General features: G+C 45.9%; 1 protein-coding gene across 6 annotated transcripts in view; it reads right to left on the minus strand.

Moving 5' to 3' along the window:
- Positions 1-8800, minus strand: part of FAT3 (FAT atypical cadherin 3) — a 546218-nt gene extending 537418 nt beyond the window's left edge. For all 6 annotated transcript variants that reach the window (XM_060234952.1, XM_060234950.1, XM_060234951.1 and 3 more), the window contains exon 1: positions 5494-8800. In XM_060234952.1, coding sequence (XP_060090935.1) covers positions 5494-8785 — 3292 coding nt within the window. In that variant the 5' untranslated portion in view covers positions 8786-8800. The remainder of the gene's footprint in view (positions 1-5493) is intronic.
- Between the last annotated feature and the right edge of the window lie 11681 nt (positions 8801-20481).

Below are 20481 nucleotides of genomic sequence, written 5' to 3' on the forward strand. Positions count from 1 at the left end.
CCCCTGTAGAAGGAAGGAAAGAGACAGAGCTTTCTTTGTCCAGATACAAAGAAAGCACCTTTAATCTTTTAAGGCGCTAATGTTTAGTGCTAATGTTTTAAGCATGTTTTAAATCTTTGTGTTTGTCTGTGCCTTTTATAAAATTTATATATCTACCTAATAGGTACACACACAGCCCAGCGTGACATGCCTTGGCTGGACAATGTCTAATTTAAGTCAGATCCGGCCCTCATGACAAATGAGTTCGACACCTCTGGTCTAACTGTTTTGACTTTTCCAATCCCTTGCCATTTTATTGTATCACTGTCTTACTGTTCTGTTATAAAACACCTGCTATGCTGGCTGAGAAAACGAAAGTATCTGGGCACTCTAACACCATCTAACCATCAAGATCATCATCTGTTGGAGTGTTTTGCTAACGACTATGTTGGTATGAGAATGTCTTCTCTCACAGCAGAAAACTAGGCGTGCATGTAACAGCTAACTGTTTCTATATATATTCACCTCCGTTTTAACTGCCTTAATTTCGCCAGTGGCCTTGCCAGTGGTACTATCCTGTCTTACAATAAACGCAAATCCTGATGAAATGGAGAACTCATTAGGGTTTGCAGAATCTTTCAGGCTCAAGTGCCGTGTTCTACTGGAGAAAGTTTTTCTTCCAGACGTTTCGTTCTCAGCTGCGGAGAACATCCTCAGTGGCGTTGCAGCCGGAGCAGGCACTTTGACCTTCTTGGCTGCTGTGCATTGAGTGAGGCCAGGGCTGCTGGAGAGCCCTGGAGAACTGTTATTATTGAAGATAGTCATAGACCTGACAACACAACCCTGATGTAGCCAATCCTTTAAGCGCTTCCAGGGCTCTTAGTACAGGGCCTACTGTAAGCTCCGGGAGGATTGGCTACATCAGGGGTGTGTGGCCTAATATGCAAAGGAGTGCCTGCTATAAAAAAAAAAAAAGCCCTGCCCGCCAGTATTGCAAGATGCTTTGGGTCCAGTTTTGGGAGAAAAAGCACAACAGGAAGCGTCATCAAGAAAAGTTTCCCCCTAACATCATGGTCAAACTTTAAGGGAGCACCCAATGACATCTGAGAAAGTGCGCATACAAGCTCACACCTTGAATAAATCTTTGTCGGCCTTAAAGGAGCTACCGGACTCTAACTTTGTTCTTTTGCTTCAGACCATCTGGATGTGTCTCTCAGATGTTATGCGTGATTTCTCCACCACCACCACACCCTCATCAAATCCTAACACCTCTTTTCCACAATACAGAAGTTCCAACAACATGGCAGGGCTTCCAAGTAAGAGCTGCGCAAAAAGGAAACACCAGACGCACAACTGGATAGCCATGCATTTTTTTTCCCTCTTCCACTGCTTTGGGTGGACACACACTCTAAGCAATGATGTCGTATTACACACTGCTTGTTTATATGTACGAAGGGAAAGAGAATGAAAAGACACAGAACGGCGGAAGCCCATGTCTCTTGTAATACCAAGTTTGGCTGATGTTGGCCTTAATTCTCTCCACTGCTGTGCCTGGTTCCCAAGCTACGCAGCACCTGGGGGTGAGGGGGAATCTTCAGACACTCTAAAAGAGGTTGGCACCAGTGTTCCCTCCAAGCTGAGTGAGCGTGAGCTAGCTCACAGATTTTTAGCCTCCAGCTTACACATTTTGGCCTTAGCTCAGGAAGGATGACCCCAGAGCACACTAATTTATGCAGTCGCTCACAACTTTAATGCCAGTAGCTCACAAAGTAGAATTTTTCCTCACAAGACTGTGAAGTGTAGAGGGAACATTGGCTGGCACCTAAATCTTCGGACCTTGTCGCTGTTTAGCTACACTGACTTTGCACAATTCAAGTGTCTCAGTTGCAGCTCCAAGAGAGTTAAATGTTTTTGCTGAGTATTTTTCCCCTTATAAACCAGTCCCCCAGAGTGTATATACACTGCTGTCTGGCTTTTACCATCAACTTGGAATACTGACATCTGATTAAACAGCATGAATTAGCCCAAACAGAGACTTTTCTTCATCTTGGGCTTTAAGACCAAATTGAAAAATGACAGGCCTTTGTAGAAAGAAACTCATTATCTACTTTGACCACAGCAAACCTCACAAACCACAGCTATGTAAAAAAAACCCAAAACCAACAACCCTATTCTTGGGGCCAGATTAACCGTTATGCCGGGTGCACCGCAGAACTTATCCAACTAAACTGGAGTCCTTTCGGTGGGGTAATTATCTGGGGAAAAGCACAGCTGCTCCATGAATCATTAAAATTCTCCTCAGTGCTGAATATACAGGGCTCTTTAGATTTCATAGCTGACTGCGTGGCAATATTGGGAGTTATTTAAAAATATATCATTAGCTTCTACGGAGGAGAATTTTGCACAACTATGCAGCGACAAGGATCTCGTCTGCCCCAAACAAACCCTCTAGTTTAGGCTGAAAGCTAAAAAGGTTGTCCCCCCCCCCCCGTGCAAGCACCGACCCATGGGGTGACATTACATCAGGACATTTTCACGGCAGACTTTTTATGGGGTGGTTTACCATTGTGGGGAAGGCAATGGCAAACCACCCCGTAAAAAGTCTGCCGTGAAAACATTGTGAAATCAACATCACCCCAGAGTCAGAAACAACTGGTGCTTGCCCAGGGGACCTTTCCTTTCCTTGCCATTGCCTTCCCCAGCAAGCTGGGTACTCATTTTACCGACCTCGGAAGGATGGAAGGCTGAGTCAACCTTGAGTCGGCTACCTGAAACCAGCTTCCTCTGGGATCGAACTCAGGTCACGAGCAGAGCTTGAACTGCAGCTTAGCACTCTGCACCACAGGGCTCCTGAAGGGGCTGAACAGAATGTGAATTTTGCTTTACATTGTGCCTGGAGATGGTTCCCTGTGCCTACAGTAGCCAAACAGGGCCATACGCAAAATAACAATTTTCCATTATTGGGGGAACACCATAGATATTCAGAAATTTATTATTTTAATCTTTTTAAAAAAAAAAAACCTGAAGGAGAACCAGCCAAAAATAGAAAAGTTTATTGTCCTCTTGAAGCCGCAGAATGAAGAGGTCAGCTGAGCACCAATGAAAGAGGAAACAAAGGAAGATGGAAGGAGATGGGGAAATGGGCAAACCGGCTTCCTCAAGTGGCTTATAATATCCCCGAAAGGGGAGATTGGGTTAATGTACATCCCCCTACTTTAATCCCCTCCTCATCAGCCCAGAAAAGCGTTGTTAAGGGCTCTATGCACTTTGAAGATAAAAGAAACCCTTCCGTTAGAGACGGAAGGAAGGTGCTTCCCCCTGTTCTAATTAATTACACCAAGAACTCTGCAGTGCAGACAGCGGACCCATTAAGAGCTTAAAACAGGGGTGGCCAAACTGTGGCTCAAGAGCCACATGTGGCTCTTTCACACATATTTTGTGTGGTTCTCAAAGCCCCCACCACCCCATCAGCTGGCTTGGAGAAGGCATTTGTCTCTTTAAATCACTTCTCCAAGCTAAGTCAGCCAGCGGCTTGGAGAATGCATTTAAAGTTAAAGTTGCTTTCTTTTCCACCTCTCCTTCCTCTATTATCTTCCTTCCTTCCTTCCTTCCTTCCTTCCTTCCTTCCTTCCTTCCTTCCTTCCTTCCTTCCTTCCTTCCTTCCTTCCTTCCTTCCTTCCTTCCTTCCTTCCTCTTGCAGCTCTCAAACATATGACGGGTATTCTATGTGGCTCTTATGTTAAGCAAGTCTGGCCACCCCTGGCTCAAAACAACCTGGCATGGGGGCTGGAATTAATGTCAGCGGCAGGGCCAGCATCAGCATCCCCTCAGGTGGGCAGCTACCAGGGTCCAGGGCTTCCAACAGGGCCTACTGTGAACAAGCCCCACAATGTGCCATTCCTTTGCCTGCTCACTTGTGAATGCTTTGCTACCCATGCATTCATAGAATCATAGTGCTAGAAGGGATCTCCAGGGTCATCTAGTCCAACCCCTTGCACAATGCAGGAAATTCACAAATACCTCCCCCCCCCAACACACACACATTTAAGTGACCCCTGCTCCATGCCCAGAAGATGGCAAAAAACCTCAAGGATCCCTGGCAAAACATTCAAGTGCACGCATGGCCCACTGCCATCAGGGAAAGAAACGTGGGCATTGCAGCTAGCTTTGAGCATGGGCAGCTTACGAGCAGGGCAGGGAAGGATGTCCAAGCAGGAAGTGAGACGTGCGGGTGCATGAGCGGGAAGGGGACCCCTGGGAACTCTCTGTCCAGGGCCCCCCAAAACCTGGAACCAGACTTGATGGGGGGGACATGAGCTGTGAGAGGTGCATTCCCAAATCCTCTCGCCTCATGACGAGCACAATATGCACAAAGGTATGATGAAAGTCCCATCTCAATCTTTCCTTGGGCTCCAAGAAAACACCACATTTATCAGTGATTTCCAGTCCTCCAAGCTTCACGTTGTAAACTTTTATATGCATTTGCTTCCCTGGCTGTAGGGAAAGATGGAAGAGACAATCGCCCTTGTCTCCTGCTTCGTCTCGGGGCAGACCTTAACGCGAAGGCAGCTCTTAATGAAATTTCTCAAAAAACGCCAAGTAATGCCTTCTAATTTCCTCACTTAATCGAATGTCACAGCTGCCCTATTAATGCCAGCAGCTATTAGATACTTAAACAACCAGCTTGTTGAACTGCCATTTTATCAGATGCCTGGATCCCCCCCCCCCTTCACCCATTTTGATAATGTTCCATAATGGCAGTGAGGGGGCGACTGAAATCTCTGAAACTTTTAATCATCTTTGGAAAACGAATACTTTTAAACGCCTTTTGCGTTTTGAAAAAAAACCCTGATACAAGCCCAAAGCTCAAACATCTAACCGATCTCTACATTAAGCTCGTTTCTACCGCAATTGACATTTGTTCAGAGGCTGCCAAATTCCTACGTTTCAAAAAAAGCACCAAACAAAGCACGAAGCACAATGCACACAAGCCAAAATAATGTACCTTCCACACATCCGACGCTCTGATTTTGCAGTCATAATTTTGCTTTATTTGGCTTCCCGTTTTCAATGGGGTGAAGAGTGCACTGACCGTCTACTGCGGTGACCTGAATAATTTACGGTTATCGCTGCATAATACACTGCTCCTAATGGAGTCGCAGACAGGCTGCCATTGCCTTTCAATGAGGGCAGAGCAAGTTGTTAAAGGAAAGGCATTTTGCCACCAAGGCTGGGATAGAAACCATTAATGTATATGTATGTATTCATTCCTAATTTCATCGGCACAAAGGTTGCTCAAGGAAACCAGAAACTCATATATATCCAATGCCTAAATTTTAATGGCGTAATCCAGCTTTGGTCATGCGTGCGTAAAAGGCAAATCTCCAGCCACTAGGTCAAGGTAAGGTCAATGCTGCGTGCAATTATATTTGGATCGAGGCCTAGATGGATGGCTGTGAGGCATTTTATGCCTTTTAAAATGGCCTATCGCAATGGAAACAAAGAACAACTTACCAGTTTCTTCGTCTATGTTAAACCTTCCCAGTCCACTGCCATCCCGGATGGAATACTGGATCTCCCCGTCCCTGCCCACGTCTTCGTCCTGAGCGTTCACTTGCAAAACACTAGTTCCAATGCGCGAATTTTCTTTTACAGATCCAATGACTGCAAAGTCAGAAAAATAAGGGGTGTAGAGATTTTCGTTCACATCCACAACTTCCACTTCCACAAAGGAAACGGAAGACAAAGAAACGGGGCGCCCCTTATCCTTTGCGCGGACCGTCAGGTTGTAGAACTGTTGCTTCTCGTAGTCCAGTTCTTTGCTCAGCCGGATAGCTCCACTGGCCTTGTCTATCTCGAACCGCCCGTTGTAATCGTTCACCAGGGAATAGCGTACTTGTCCCCCCAGACCGAGATCCGGGTCTTGAGTTTCAAGCCAAGCGATGACAGTACCAATGGGCAGATCCTCCAGGACCTTCACACTGTAGCTGGGTGGTATGAAAGCTGGAGAGCAATCATTGACATCATCCAAAAACACCCTTAGAGGAATAACAGAAAATTGCTGGTGCCCACTGTCTGCCCTGTCCCTTGCCTCTATCTTTAATGTATAATTTGCCTTTGATTCCCTGTCTAAATGGTCACCTACATATATGACTCCCGTAGAGGTATTGATAACAAACTGTTGTGTATTGGTCAATATGGAGTAAGTGACCTCACCGTTTGGTCCCAGATCTTTGTCCCTGGCCTCTACTTGGATAATCTCAGTACCAATACTTGTGCTTTCCAAAAGACTAACAGAGTAACTTTCCTGTAAAAATACAGGCCTGTTATCATTAGCATCCTCGATAGTTACAGTAAGTAATCTCCACATGGCTTTCTGAGGGCTGCCTAAATCATAGATGGTTATATTAAGGAGATACAGCTCTGTCTTCTCACGGTCCATGGGCATAAGGACCTTCAGCAGACCTGTCTCCATTTCAAGATCAAAGCAGCTATCTGTGTTGCCGTCTGATATAGTATAGACTACCTTTCCATTAAAGCCAGAATCGGCATCATAGGCCTTGATTCTAAATATGGTACCACCAACAGGAAGGTCCTCTCTGACTGATATATCAGTAGGAAATGATTTATCGAAGTGGGGGGCCTGCCTGTTCATGGAATAAAAATCCAAGAAGCCATCTTCTGAGTTTAGTTTCACGTTGGCTTTTGCCTTTTTGAGAAGCTTCTCTGCCAGCCTCTGGGCAACCCTAGTCTCTCGGCAACTGAAGGTCTTGGAAGATACTTTCCCATGAACTACCGAGATGTTCACAAACATGGTATCTGCAAAATTCTCCCCGTCAGTCGCCGTAATCTTAAGTCCAAAATTATTGTTCTTGACGCCAGCATTAACCAAGGACTTTTTAAGCTGCAGAACCCCCGAATCTGGATTCAGGTAGAAAAACCCTAGTTCGTTACCGGAGATGATTTTGTACTTCACAAGCTCTAGTTCGTCTATGTCTATAGCAGAAACAGCAGTGATGTGGCCACCAACAGGGAAATCAGATGAAATGACCCCCTGACAAGCCACCTTTTCAAACAAGGGCTTGTTATCATTCACATTACCTATGTATATGGTGACATTTACCTCGCTCTCGTGGCGGTAAGGGGAACCCCAGTCGGAAGCCCTAACAATAAACCTGTAGCTCTCTGGGGAAGACTCAAAATCCAATTCCTCGGACGTGCTAATAATTCCAGTAAATTGGTTGATGGAAAAAGGAAGTGAATTTAAACTACCAATGCTATACGTGATATAGCCATTTTCTCCTCTGTCCTTATCAAATGCAGAAACTGACAAAATGCTAGTCCCCACAGGGACACTTTCATTGACAAAGGAGCTGTATGAAGGCTGTGTGAACTCTGGAATGTGATCGTTGGCATCCTCTATTCTAACAGTGACGTGTGCTTTTAAGTCCCCTTCTTTACTTATTACTTCGAAATCGTAAAATTCCTTGTCAACAATTTTTAAAGGCTGTGCAGTGGTAATTAGACCTGTCCTGGGATTAATCTTAAAATACTCAGCATCCTCGCTAGGTGATAATTTATATTCATCCCCTTGGGGTTCTGGGGTTAGCTTGACTACAGCAACAGCTACTCCCGGAGGGGAGAATTCACTGATGGCCACATCGTATGTCTCCTTCTCAAACTTTGGGGGGTTGCTTTCTCTTTTGGGACTGGCAATATGGACCAGTTTGACGGCTGAAAACTTCTGAGGGGACCCCTTGTCCTTAGCTTGGAGGGTGAGATTGCAACCATAGGGGAAACTGTCCCAATCAATGGGCTTCCGCTCTTTGATTTTGTACTCGTTCATCCATCTACCCTCCTTAGTCAAAACGAAGTATTCCAAGGGATCTCCAGCAACAATAGTAACAGATTCAATCTCACCATTGGCACCTTCATCGAGATCATCAGCGTTAACAATGGCATAAGTAGGCTCCTTATCCAACGAGAAGGGGACGTGGGTTACCACACTGAGAGTCGGGGCATGTTCATTGATACGTTCAATGTGGATATAAAGTTTGGCAGTGCTGCTTACACCGTTGTTACCATACAGTTTCATTCCACGATCTACAGCCAGAACCTCAAGGTCATACCGGTTCTTCTCATCGTAGTTTAGCCGTCCACTTAAAGAGATAACCCCACTAGTTGGATGGACGGAGAAAAGGTCAACTTTATTTTTGAAGTAGTAATAGAATTCGCCATTGGAACCAATGTCAGCATCCGTTGCTGTGACTTGTGCGATGCTAGTCCTTAAAGGAGTGCTTTCTGCTATCGTGACTGAATAGGTAGTCGGTGAAAACAACGGCCGCAAATCGTTCATGTCTAAAACCTGTACGTTCACTTTTGTCCAGGCTTCCAAGTCCTCTCCCCGGACAGAGCCCTTTATGAGCAATAAATAGTTGTCCTGAATCTCTCTGTTCAATATAGCGGAATTCCCACCTTTAGTTCTTATCCTAAGAAAACAGAAATCTGCTATCACGACTTCATCTGCTTTGAAAAATCCCTCCTCATCACCGGACACTATCCTGTATTTGATATCCCAGGAAAGGTCTGCCATAGTGATTCCCATCCGGCTTTGGCTGTTAAGATAGGTCCTCGCAGCAGAGTTTTCATACACTGTTGCGTTGTACATGGAATGTGTGAAGTGGAAACTGAGCGGTGCTGTCCCTTGAAGGCCATGGCAAACATTGGCGAAAAGGTGAGCAAGCAAGAAGGCAAGGCCAGACACGGGGGCCAAAGGACCTGACCAATGGCCCATAGTTCTCTCCATCACATCATTCTTTCATCCTTTGGGAAAGAAAAAGAAAAGGACAACGATTAATTGGTGGGAAACACAGTAAGCTTAACCATAATGTCTATAAGTCAGTTATCAATGTTTCTTCCAGCTCTTTGAAAACAGCAACAGCCTCTAGCGGAGACTAACAAAACACGTGCTCATCCAGGCTCAGAGTAACCCATGCATGTACACAGAGATTTTTTTTGTAGCAGAAACTCCTTTGCATATTAGGCCACACACCCCTGATGTAGCCAATCCTCCTGGAGATTACAGTAGGCCCTGTTCTAAGAGCCCTGTAAGCTCTTGGAGGATTGGCTACATCAGGGGTGTGTGGCCTAATATGCAAAGGAGACCGTTATATATATATATATATATATATATATATATATATATATATATATATATATATATATATATATATATATATATATATATATATATATATATAAAGCCCTGCATGAGCCATTTCCTGTCAGACTGCTTTCAGTGGAAGACCTCCCCCATTATATCTTGGTTTCCCCCCTATAACTGGAGCCTAGGAACAAACTTCTGGCTAAGATTTTAATCACTTTACATTCCTTGTCTGACCTTAATAACTTAGAAAAAGATGAAGATATTGGATTTATATCCCACCCTCCACTCCGAAGAGTTTCAGAGCGGCTCACAATCTCCTTTACCTTCCTCCCCCACAACAGACACCCTGTGAGGTGGGTGGGGCTGGAGAGGGCTCTCACAGCAGCTGCTCTTTCAAGGACAACCTCTGCCAGAGCTATGGCTGACCCAAGGCCATGCTAGCAGGTGCAAGTGGAGGAGTGGGGAATCAAAGCCGGTTCTCCCAGATAAGAGTCCGCACACTTAACCACTACACCAAACCGGCTCTCCAAAACTTAGTTTTTATGTTGTCAGGTATGGATTCTTCTGTTTCCCATAAAACGGCACTTTTCTCTCTGGCTGTCACAAAAATCAGAGCAAATGTGGTTTCTAAGAAAGTAAACAACAAAATGGAATTGCAATGTTGAGCTGGACTGAGAAATTTTAAAGATGACACCCTCCCGGAGGCTCCTAGGGCCCTCCGGGACCATTCCCAATTCCATAGGTCCTGTAAATCCGAATTATTCAAGCTTGCATGCAACATCTAAAGACAGGAGAGGAATGCCAATGTATCTGGATCTGACCACTGTCTACCAGCTGTCTTGCCTGGGTCTGACTATTGTCTACCAGTGTTTGTAACATCGCCTCTAAGGATTACTGACAGTTATTGTGAAAAACCGAAAGGGCTTTTTAGAAATTTTGCTTGTACTATTTTGATGTATAGCACCACGATTTTTAAAAAATGTTTTTTAAGTTTTTAATTGTACTTGTTTTTAGATACCACTTTTGGATTGTTAGTCATCCTGAGTCCGCTCACAGAAAGGATGGGAAATAAATAGGATGCGATAAATTTTAGAAATGTTCAACTTGGGCGGTTGCTTGCTTGTAAATGTGTTTTGGGTTGTGAAGGCCGATAGTCATATGCAATAAGTTTGTTACTGTACTCTTGCTATACAACCAACCTGACATAGAGAGCCTGCAAAAAACAGAATATTTATTGAGACAGCGGTAGGCTGACCCACGAGGCTGGGGGGTAGGGATGCCAATCCCCAGGTAGAGGCAGGGGATCCCCCGGTTTGGAGGCCCTCCCCCCGCTTCAGGGTCATCAGAAAGCGGGGGGAGGGGAGGGAAATGTCTGCTGGGAACTCTTTTATTCCCTAGGGAGATTTATTCCCATTGAAAATAATGAAGAATTGATCTGCAGGTATCTGGGGCCCTGGGGGGGGCCCTGTTTTTTGAGGTAGAGGCACCAAATTTTCAGAATAGCATCTAGTGCCTCTCCCCAAAATACCCCCCAAGTTTCAAAAAGATTGGACCAGGGGGTCCAATTCTATGAGCCCCAAAAGAAGGTGCCCCTATCCTTCATGATTTCCTATGGAAGGAAGGGATTGAAAAGGTGCGCCGTCCCTTTAAATGTGATGGCCGGAACTCCCTTTGGAGTTCAATTATGCTTGTCACAGCCTTGATCTCGGCTCCACCCCTAATGTCTCCTGGCTCCACCCCCAAAGTCTCCTGGCTCCACCCCCAAAGTCCCCAGATATTTCTTGAATTGGACTTGGCAACCCTACTGGGGGGGACTGTGTTTGACTGGGTGGGTCCCATCTTGTGCAAGTCCCCTCTAGTCCAGGAATCTGATTACACACACAAAGCTGATTGTAAATGGGTTGCAATTTTGGGCAAAGTTTAGAAGGCATGGGTGCCTGCCCTCTATCACACAATGGGGTACACCAGGCTTGCAGGCCAGCTTTTGCCTTACCCAATGACATTCCTGAGTGCACCCTTTTTAATTCTCATAAGAGTTATCTATTTGTTAAGACATTTATACCTTGCTTTTTCTTTGAGGCTCAAGGTAGCTGACAAATCTAAATTTAAATCACACAAAGTACCCAGAATAATACACTTACAAACGACTACAGCTCCCCCCCCCCCCGACAAATTGCAGCTGACTTATGGCAAACTCGTAGGGTTTTCAAGGCAAGAGACATTCAGAGGTGAGTTGCTGTTGCCTACCCCTGCGTAGCAACTCTAGGCCTCCTTGGGGGTCTCCCATCCGAATACTGGCCACTGCCGACCCTGCTTAGCTTCCAGGCAGTGTTCCCTCTAAGCTGAGTTAGTGTGAGCTAGCTCACAGATTTCTGGCCTCCAGCTCACAGATTTTTGTCTTAGCTCAGGAAAAATAGCCCCAGAGCAAACTAATTTATGCAGTAGGTAGCTCACAACTTTAATACCAGTAGCTCACAACTTTAATGCCAATAGCCGGGGCTTCGTTTGTAGAAAAAGTCCAGCAGGGGCTCGTTTGCATATTAGGCCACACCCCCTGACACCAAGCCAGCCGGAACTGCATTCCTGCTCAAAAAAAAAAGCCCTGCCAATAGCTCACAAAGTGGAATTTTTGCTCACAAGACTCCATGGCTTAGACGGAATATTGCTTCCGAGATCTGACGAGATCAGGCTAGCCTAGGCCATATAGGTCAGGGGGTTGAACGCCCCAGCAAATAAAATTACCCTTGCAGCTACATCTAAAAAGCATCTAGAGATGGTCACTGCCCTCCTTCCTAGCAGAGTGACATCAGCTTAATGAGGAACTGGAAAACACTGAACTTAGGAACAATGCTATTTTATTTAGTTTCTCATTTGCAAAATGGACAGCCCGCTTTGAAAGAAATGGCAAAATGGCACAGAGCTCCATAAGATCATCCATAACACAAATACTTTTTTAAAAACTACAACCAAAAAAGTAGAGAACAATGAAACAGCAGGTCATGTAAAATATAATAAGGACTAGGAAACTCAGAAATGAATGCTAGTTACCAAATGTTAACATTAAAGGGTGGAGCGTCAATTATCTGGAAACCATCAGAAGAGAGAGAACCAAATGACCCTCTAGGATGGGCATTTTAGAGCACGGGAAAAGCCATACATCTCAGTCATTAGTGCAACTGGAGTGATGGAAGAGAAAGAAGGGGTGGCTTCACCCCCTTCCCTCTCCTTCTTTTAGCCTACCCCCAACCTGCGTGGCCAATCATTCACACCAACTGGTCCCATGATCCCAGAAGTAATCTTTCCAGGGGTCACAGAAGAACACCAGGAAAAACCATGTGTCTTTGGTTGGTGATTCATTAAATATAAACTGGATCTCCAAATACCACCTGCCAAACATAACAAAAGCAGCATGTAAATGCAGTTTTTGGAAAGGATATCTTAAAGTTTCACGTTCTCCTTTTTAAGAGCTTTCGTTCTTGTCCCCCCTCCCCCCCCTCGGTAAAACAGTTCTACAGTCCAATATTTGTTCAAGTCTGAGTGACTCTCATTTCATTTACAAAGAGATTCTGGACAGAGAAGTTTAAAAACATAACTTGGGTAGGTTATCTCTAGAAAAGCACCGTGTTTTCTTCTGATTCCCCGATGAGTCTCTGAAGCCCGGCCAGTCAGTTATCTTGTTACAAATAACTTTAGCTAATGGACTTCAGTTATGAAAACACCCATTGTTTGCAGAACACGAATACATATACGGGAACAGTCGAGTGGCAGTAATTTTAGAGCAACTCTAAAACCACAAAATGCCAGAGCACAGAAAGGGTGAGACGGGGAACAGTGACATCCAATGAGAAATCTCTACCAGCTGAACGCAGTTTTTATGGCCGGATTTCTGACCACAGACATCTTTTCCAAACAGAATGTAATTCTATAACATACTCCGCTGCTGATTTTAAGTACAGTGGAAATCGATTTATGGCAATGATGTTATAACACTCCCACAAAACGCCTTAGCTATAACCCCGGAGTCTATACTCAAGAGCCCGGCACATTAAACAATAACACCTGATCGATGTGCTCATAGGTTCTCGCCAAGCATACATGTTTTCAAAATCCTCGCTTTCTTGCATGGCTCCATTTTTAATAGCTTCCAGACAGCAAAGAACTGTTCAGCCTCACCCTCATGGGGTGTCAGGAACGGTGACACAAACCAAAGTGATGTAGAGGTGTCCCCCAAGATGGAGTCTGTGAGCAGCATGGAACCCATAAATCGCTTTCCTGGTGCCCAGTTTTTTTTTTAGAACATGCCGAGCAGGGTTTCTGATTGGCCATTGAAGATAAGAACATAAGAGAAGCCATATTGGATCAGGTCAATGGCTCATCCAGTCCAACACACTGTCACACAGTAGCCAAAATACCAGGTGCCACCAGGAGGTCCACTAGTGGGGCCACAACACTAGAAGGCCTCCCACTGTTGCCCACCCAAGCACCAAGAATACAGAGCATCACTGCCCCAGACAGAGTTCCACCTATATTCTGGGGCTAATAGCCACTAGTGGACCTCTGCTCCATGATGGGCTGTGCAGATTAAAACAATTGTGGCAGCTGGTTTTAATTCTCTCTCACGCCTTTTCTCCCCAGTATATTTTTAAAAATGACTCCTCTTGTCCCCTTCATTTAGTCCTCCTAAGTGTCGATATTTGTGTGTCCACCTATTGTGGTGGCCAAGCAGAAGGTCTTCTACTGAGCCACAGCCCCTCCACTATGTGATGTAAGAGCTTGCTCATTCACATGATGGCTCATCTCAACCCATGTGAAATTGCTTCCAAAGACTATGGCGGATGGAAAGGGATCACCCACCATGGACAGAACCGAGGAGGGGGGGGGGGGGTTATGGAGCGGAAACTCCAAAAGACGGAGGTCCTGTACCTGGGTTGGTGGGGATTAGGATCGGGCATCCAACTTCCCACCCTAGATGGTGCCCCTTTGGTGCCAGCTCAGAAGGTGATGAGATTGGGGGTGATACTGGATGCCTCCCTTTCCATGGAGGCCCAGGTCACAGCAGTTGCACAATCTGCCTTCTACCATCTTTGGCAGGCCAAACAGCTGGTGCCCTATCTGATGTTCCAGGACCATGCAATGGTCACTTCCAGGTTCAGCTACTGTAACTCGCTCTACGCAGGCTTGCACTTGAGACTGATCCGGAAATTCCAACTGGTATAAAATGCGACAGCACGGCTCCTAACTGGATTGCCTTTACGGGCAAGCAGTTGACTGGTGCTGTGCAAATTGCACTGGTTACCAGTTGAGAACCGGATCCACTTCAAGGTTCTAGTATTGACATTCAAGCCTTATGCGGCCTGGGGCCGACATACCTGTGGGACCACCTCTCTCCATATGAGCCCCGAAGGTTGCTGCGATCTCCCAAACAACATCTTCTGGCCATCCTTGGCCCAAAGGACATCCATCTTGCCTCGACCAGGGTCCGGGCCTTTTCAGTCCTGGCCCCAACCCGGTGGAATCAGCTCCCTATGGAGATACGGGCCCTACTGGATTTGCTACCTTTCCGTAGGGCCTGTAAGACGGAGCTGTTCTGCCAGGTGTTTGGTTGAGGCGAGCGGGCCTCATTGCCTAAACCACTTGCTATCCTCTCCCACAGTGATCTGTCATCTGAATTATTATATCTGGGCCACTGATTATATTCCAACCTGCACTATGAGCCCACCCGCCTTTGTTAGATAGTACTGTGTTGTGTCGTTTTGCTTTTAATTCCATTTTATTGTATTTGACTGTTTTTACTTGGTTGTAATCTGCCTGTCCCGCATTGGTCTTGTCAGCCACCAGCGAGCCTGCAGCAGACGTGGACTACTGCACCTTTCTTAAATCTTCGTTCGCGAAGTTAAGCCGAGAGAGAGAGAGCGAATCTGCCCTGAGTCCGTTTGGGAAAGGGTGGAATATAAAGTTACCAAAATAAATAAAATAAATAAATAACTCATTGGCATATTAGGCGACACACCTCCTAATGTAGCCAATCCTCCTGGAGCATACAGTAGACCCTGTACTAAGAGCCCTGTAAGCTCTTGAAGGATTGGCTACATCAGGGGTGTGTGGCCTAAGATGCAAAGGAGTTCCTGCTACAAAAAAAAAGCCCTGGAGAGAGCACACTGGGCTTCCTACCTCTGTGGCAAATGTAATCAGCTCTCTTTCCCCTTAACCGCAACAGCATAGTCCGATCTCAGCCCCCCATTCCTAGCAGTCAGTGTCTAACCAAGAACTTCAGATAGGCCATGAAAACAGTATTTATAGAATGAAGAAGATGAAATTGGATTTATATCCCGCCCTACACTCTGAATCTCAGAGTGGCTTACAATCTCTTTTACCTTCCTCCCCCGCAACAGACACCCTGTGAGGTGGGTGGGGCTGAGAGAGTTCTGACAGAAGCTGCCCTTTCAAGGACAACTCCTGCGAGAGCTATGGCTGACCCAAGGCCATTCCAGCTGCTGCAAGTGGAGGAGTGGGGAATCAAACCTGTCAGCGCACTGAACCACTACATCGAACTGGTTTCTGGACAGCATATGCAAGTTCTCTATCAGAATATGCAACCTGCACTAATCTAATCAACCAGGATGGCTGACTGGCACGGAAGAGATCGATGTTCCTTGTGCAATCTCTTTTTTGTTGTTTGAACGGCGTGTTCGGTGGGCAGGAAATGCAATGCAATAAGAGGCAACTAGTTACAAAGGAACCAAATGCAAATCAACAAACATCCCCTTCACAAACATTTCTAATTTTTTTTTAAAAATGAAACAAACTCGTCTAAATATTATGGTTGTGAGTGGAAGATTAGAGTGTGATTACTGCTGCGTGGTTTTGAAACAACTGCTTGAAATTACGCTGGGATTCTTTTATAGAAAAGAGAACAATCTCCTTTGAACAACATTGTCAATTAAAAAACTGAAGCCATGCTAGAGGAATTCTCTCTACCAGTCAAGGTGACTTTGGCAGGAAGAACCCTTTGACAACAGATCCTCAGGTTTTGGAGCCAAAGACGCTCCGCCCGACATTCACCTTGTAAATGCAGATTTCTAAAGTCCAAGACAAATATTTCATTAGCATATTGATGAAATTTAGGAGTATCTTCTCTTCTTGACACATCAGCTACATGTATCCTCAGCAAGGATAACGAGATGTGCATTCCGGCAAGCTCAGAGAGGGGAAACTATACAAGACCATTGTGACATTGTGTCGCAAGGAAACTTAAGCTAATGTTTGAACTTTTTTTTAAAAAAGGATCATTTTTAAAAAAAAACTGGGGCTGTGCAAAATCCCCAATCCAGCGAGGAATACTTGCAAATCTTGTTGCGGTGCTTTGGTCTTCCCCTTGGGAATTCCTCAGCTGTTTCTCATGGAGCACATTTTATTCAGTCATGAAATCTACCAAATTATCATCTATATTTACTGTACAAATTCAGGGCAGGAACTCCTTTGCATATTAGGCCACACCTTCCTAATGTAGCCAATCCTCCCAGAGCTTACAGCAGGCCCTGTAAGAAGAGCCCTGTAAGCTCTCGGAGGATTGACTACACCAGGAAGGTGTGGCCTAATATGCAAATGAGTTCCTGCTACAAAAAAAGCCCTGCCAAAGCATCTTCCTGACATAACACCTTTCTACTTTCCTCCATTTTATCCTTAACTCTGTGAGATAGGTTAGACCAAGAGAGGTACAGGGCCAAGTCTTGGGGTGGGGGGCACAGAGGGAGGGCTTCTGGTGTCCTGGCCCCTCTGATGGACCTCCTGATGGCGCCTGGTTTTTTGGCCACTACGTGACACAGAGTGCTGGACTGGATGGGCCATTGGCCTGATCCAACATGGCTTCTCTTATGTTAAGGTCACCCCACACGTTTCCATGGCAGACTGGGGACTCCAATGTCATGCCTGCAGCAGACCCAGCCCTTGCTAACCCAGAGCAGGAGCCACCTGAAACTGATCAGGCCACACCAGGCCCTAGCTCATCCCCTCCTGAAACTGATCAGGCCACACCGGGCCCTAGTGCATCACCTCCTGAATCCCCGCCACCTTTGAGCCGGCTCCGTGAAAGGAGACGGCAGGAGTTCAAAGACAGACGGAAAGAAGCACGCATGCGTGGGAGGAGAGATCTAAGCCCGGAGTACTAACGAGTTAACAAGCCAGCACAGTATATCTGTAGTCCTGGCCTTAGGGCAAACTGTGCTGGCAACGAACGATCCTCCTCGGACGTGACCACGCCCTGCACCCTCTTGCCTGCTGAGAGAACCCGTTTGCTCCTGACCCGGCTTGAATCTTGGACTTGGAACTGGACTCTGCTTTTGCTCTGTGGACTGGCTTAGGTACTTTGAATATATTCGGCTTGCTTCCTCTGGCTTTTGACCCACTGCATTCCTGTGACGACGCGCCCTGCTTCTCCCTTCGGCTGGACTGATTTATGGTAGGGACTAATTAGGACTGCTAGATAACGCTTGTGCTGCTCCTTGAAAGCACCGTAGCCGGCTGCCAGCGTCCTGGCAGATTGCCAGGGCAACAGCAGCCACCCGTCTCTACCTGAAGGTCCGGGTCGTGACATCCAACTTGAGTATCCCACCTCCTAGTCCAGGGTTCCCCAGCCTTTCTGAGCCTGTGGACACCTTTGGAATTCTAATGTCGAGTGGTGGGTGCAACCACAAAATGGCTGCCGTGGGAGATGGAGCCACATACACACAGAGGATCCCCAAGTGTAGGGACAAAAGGAGTAATTTTTAAAAATACATTTGGGAAGTGGAGTGAGAGAGAACAGAACCAACACTACTACCGCTGAAATACTGTTACTTTACTCTGTGCCGCCAATCAGATCTCCAGTGGCCAATCAAAAGCCCTAGAGGGGACAAGCCCCACGTGTCTCCAACCCCTTTCTAAAACTCCTCATCATGTTTGGGACCAGTGTTCCCTCTAAGCTGAGTTAGTGTGAGCTAGCTCACAATTGCTTAGCCTTCAGCTCACACATTTTTTTGTCTTACTTCAGGAAGGATGGCCCCAGAGCAAAGTAATTTATGCAGAAGCTCACAACTTTAATGACAGTAGCTCAGAAAGTAGAATTTTTTCTCACAAGACTCCACAGCTTAGAGCAGGGGTGTCAAACTCATTTGTTCTGAGGGCCATATCTGACATAAATGAGACTTTGTCAGGCCAGGTCATGTGTGTCATAAAATGTAATGCCAGATAGCAGAGATATAAACTTTATAAAGGACACAGACAAACACAAAGGTTTTTTAAAAACTGAAAATAAAACATGCTTAAAAACATTAGAACTTGTTGGTCTTAAAGGTGCTTTCTTTGTATCTCTTCCATGCAATCTAGATTCTCTCAGTTGCACAGCAGAGCTACTGAGCCAAGCCTCTCTTCCTTTTATTGGCTGAGGCTCCTCCCCTGGAAAAGGAAGGAAAGAGCAAGAGCTTCCTTTGAAGCAAGCTATCCCTTCCCAAAGGAGGAACCTCAGCCAATGGAGAAAATAGAGGCTTTGCTCTGTAGCTCCTGTGCGGTTAAGCAAGTTTAGCAAAGCAAGCTGTGATGCAGAAGGTAGCAAGAGAGAGGGAGAAGGAAGCAGATGGCTTGGGGGCCTGATAGGAGCCCTCCAGGGGTCTGATTCAGCCCCTGGGCTGCATGTTTGACACCTCTGGCTTAGAGGAGGAGGAGGAAGAAGAAGAAGAAGAAGAAGAAGAAGAAGAAGAAGAAGAAGAAGAAGAAGAAGAAGAAGAAGAAGAAGAAGAAGAAGAAGAAGAAGAAGAAGAAGAAGAAGAAGAAGAAGAAGAAGAATTGCAGATTTATACCCCACCCTTCTCTCTGAATCGGAGACTTAGAGCAGCTTACCTATATCTTCTCCCCCACAACAGATGACCTGTGAGGTAGATGGGGCTGAGAGAGCTCACACAGCAGCTGCCCTTTCAAGGACAACCTCTGCCAGAGCTATGGCTGACCCAAGGCTATTCCAGCAGGTGCATGTGAAGGAGTGGGGAATCAAACCCGGTTCTCCCAGATAAAGAGTCTGCACACTTAACCACTATACCAAACTGGAGCAGTTGGGGACCCCTGCTCTAATCACTGCAGCATGCTGGCTCATTATGACATAAGAACATAAGAGAAGTCATGTTGGATCAGGTCAGTGGCCCATCTAGTCCAACATTCTGTCACACAGTGGCCAAAAATCCCAGGCACTATCAGGAGGTCCACCAGTGGGCCAGGACACTAGAAGCCCTCCCACTGTGCCCCCCTCCTCCAAGCATCAAGAATACAGAGCATCACTGCCCCAGACAGAGTTCCATCAATATGCTGTTGGCTAATAGCCACTGATGGACCTCTGCTCCTTAAGTAGTTCTTTCTCTACCTTCTCTATCCCATGCATAAGCTTGTAAACCTCTATCATATCACCCCTCCGTAGAAACTTGCAGACTACTTAGCGAAATACAGCCTCCCAATCCCACATGGTGGTAACCACCATGGATTCAACAAATCCGCTTCTCAGCCCATCTGGGACTACAAAAAACATATATATGCAGGGCTTTTTTGATAGAAAAAGCCCAGCAGGAACTCATTTCCGCATTAGGCCATACCTCTGACATCACCATTGTTTCACACAGGGCTTTTTTTTGCCGGAAAAGCCCAGCAGGAACTCATTTGCATAGTAGGCCACACCCCTGACATCACCATTGTTTCACACAGGACCTTTTTTGCCAAAAAAGCCCAGCAGGAACTCATTTGCATAGTAGGCCACACCCCTGACATCACCATTGTTTCACACAGGGCTTTTTTTGCAGAAAAAGCCCAGCATGAACTCATTTGAATATTAAGAACATAAGAGAAGCCATGTTAGATCAGGCCAATGGCCCATCCAGTCCAACATTCTGTGTCACACAGCGGCCAAATATATATATATATATACGGTATATACACACACACACACATACACACTGTGGCTAATAGCCACTGATGGACCTCTGCTCCATATTTTTATCTAACCCCCTCTTGAAGGTGGCCATGCTTGTGGCCGCCACCACCTCCTGTGGCAGTGAATTCCACATGTTAATCACCCTTTGGGTGAAGAAGTACTTCCTTTTATCCGTTTTAACCTGTCTGCTCAGCAATTTCATCGAATGCCCACGAGTTCTCGTATTGTGAGAAAGGGAGAAAAGTACTTCTTTCTCTACTTTCTCCATCCCATGCATTATCTTGTAAACCTCTATCATGTCACCCCTCAGTCGACGTTTCTCCAAGCTAAAGAGCCCTAAGCGTTTCAACCTTTCTTCATAGGGAAGGTGTTCCAGCCCTTTAATCAT

Source organism: Heteronotia binoei, chromosome 3, assembly GCF_032191835.1.
Source record: "Heteronotia binoei isolate CCM8104 ecotype False Entrance Well chromosome 3, APGP_CSIRO_Hbin_v1, whole genome shotgun sequence".
In the NCBI taxonomy this organism is placed as follows: Eukaryota; Metazoa; Chordata; class Lepidosauria; order Squamata; family Gekkonidae; genus Heteronotia; species Heteronotia binoei.